The sequence below is a fragment of the Coturnix japonica genome, unplaced genomic scaffold (assembly GCF_001577835.2).
Source record: "Coturnix japonica isolate 7356 unplaced genomic scaffold, Coturnix japonica 2.1 chrUnrandom904, whole genome shotgun sequence".
Lineage (NCBI taxonomy): Eukaryota > Metazoa > Chordata > Aves > Galliformes > Phasianidae > Coturnix > Coturnix japonica.
The window spans coordinates 1-493 of record NW_015440256.1 but is presented as its reverse complement, the minus strand read 5'-3'; the positions used below and the strand labels follow the sequence as shown (position 1 = coordinate 493).

Here is a 493-nt window from a genome sequence, read left to right as displayed (position 1 = left end):
TCATCTTCATCATCTTCATCATCTTCATCATCTTCATCTTCATCTTCATCATCTTCATCTTCATCATCATCATCATCTTCATCTTCATCATCTTCATCTTCTTCATCATCTTCATCATCTTCATCTTCCTCTTCCTCCTCCCCCCAATTACCCTTAAATCAAATCTAATAACGCACAATTACCCTGATTTATCCCCATTTTTTGCCCAATTTTGGCTGTTTTTACCCCATTTTAGGACGCCGCCATCAGCACGGAGCCGCTGTCGGACGGGTCCCCCTATGAGACCTATAGGAGGGGCCAGAACCTCCACGTGTGGGTCAATGAGTCCGACGGTGTCACCCCATTGGTGGGAGAGGTCGGGACCCATATCCCCCCATATACCCCCTATATATCCCCTATATACCCCATATATCCCTATATATCCCCCTATATCCCCCCATATCCCCTTTATATCCCCCCATACTCCCATATATCCCCCCATATACCCCATATA

At 46.0% G+C, this 493-nt stretch overlaps 1 protein-coding gene across 1 annotated transcript in view; it reads left to right on the top strand.

Moving 5' to 3' along the window:
- LOC107307781 (sucrase-isomaltase, intestinal-like) overlaps positions 1-396 on the top strand; it is a gene marked incomplete at its 3' end in the record, with an annotated part of 11,169 nt that extends 10,773 nt beyond the window's left edge. The window contains exon 7 of the mRNA XM_015851282.2: positions 236-396. Within this exon, the coding sequence (XP_015706768.1) occupies positions 236-396 (161 nt within the window). The remainder of the gene's footprint in view (positions 1-235) is intronic.
- Between the last annotated feature and the right edge of the window lie 97 nt (positions 397-493).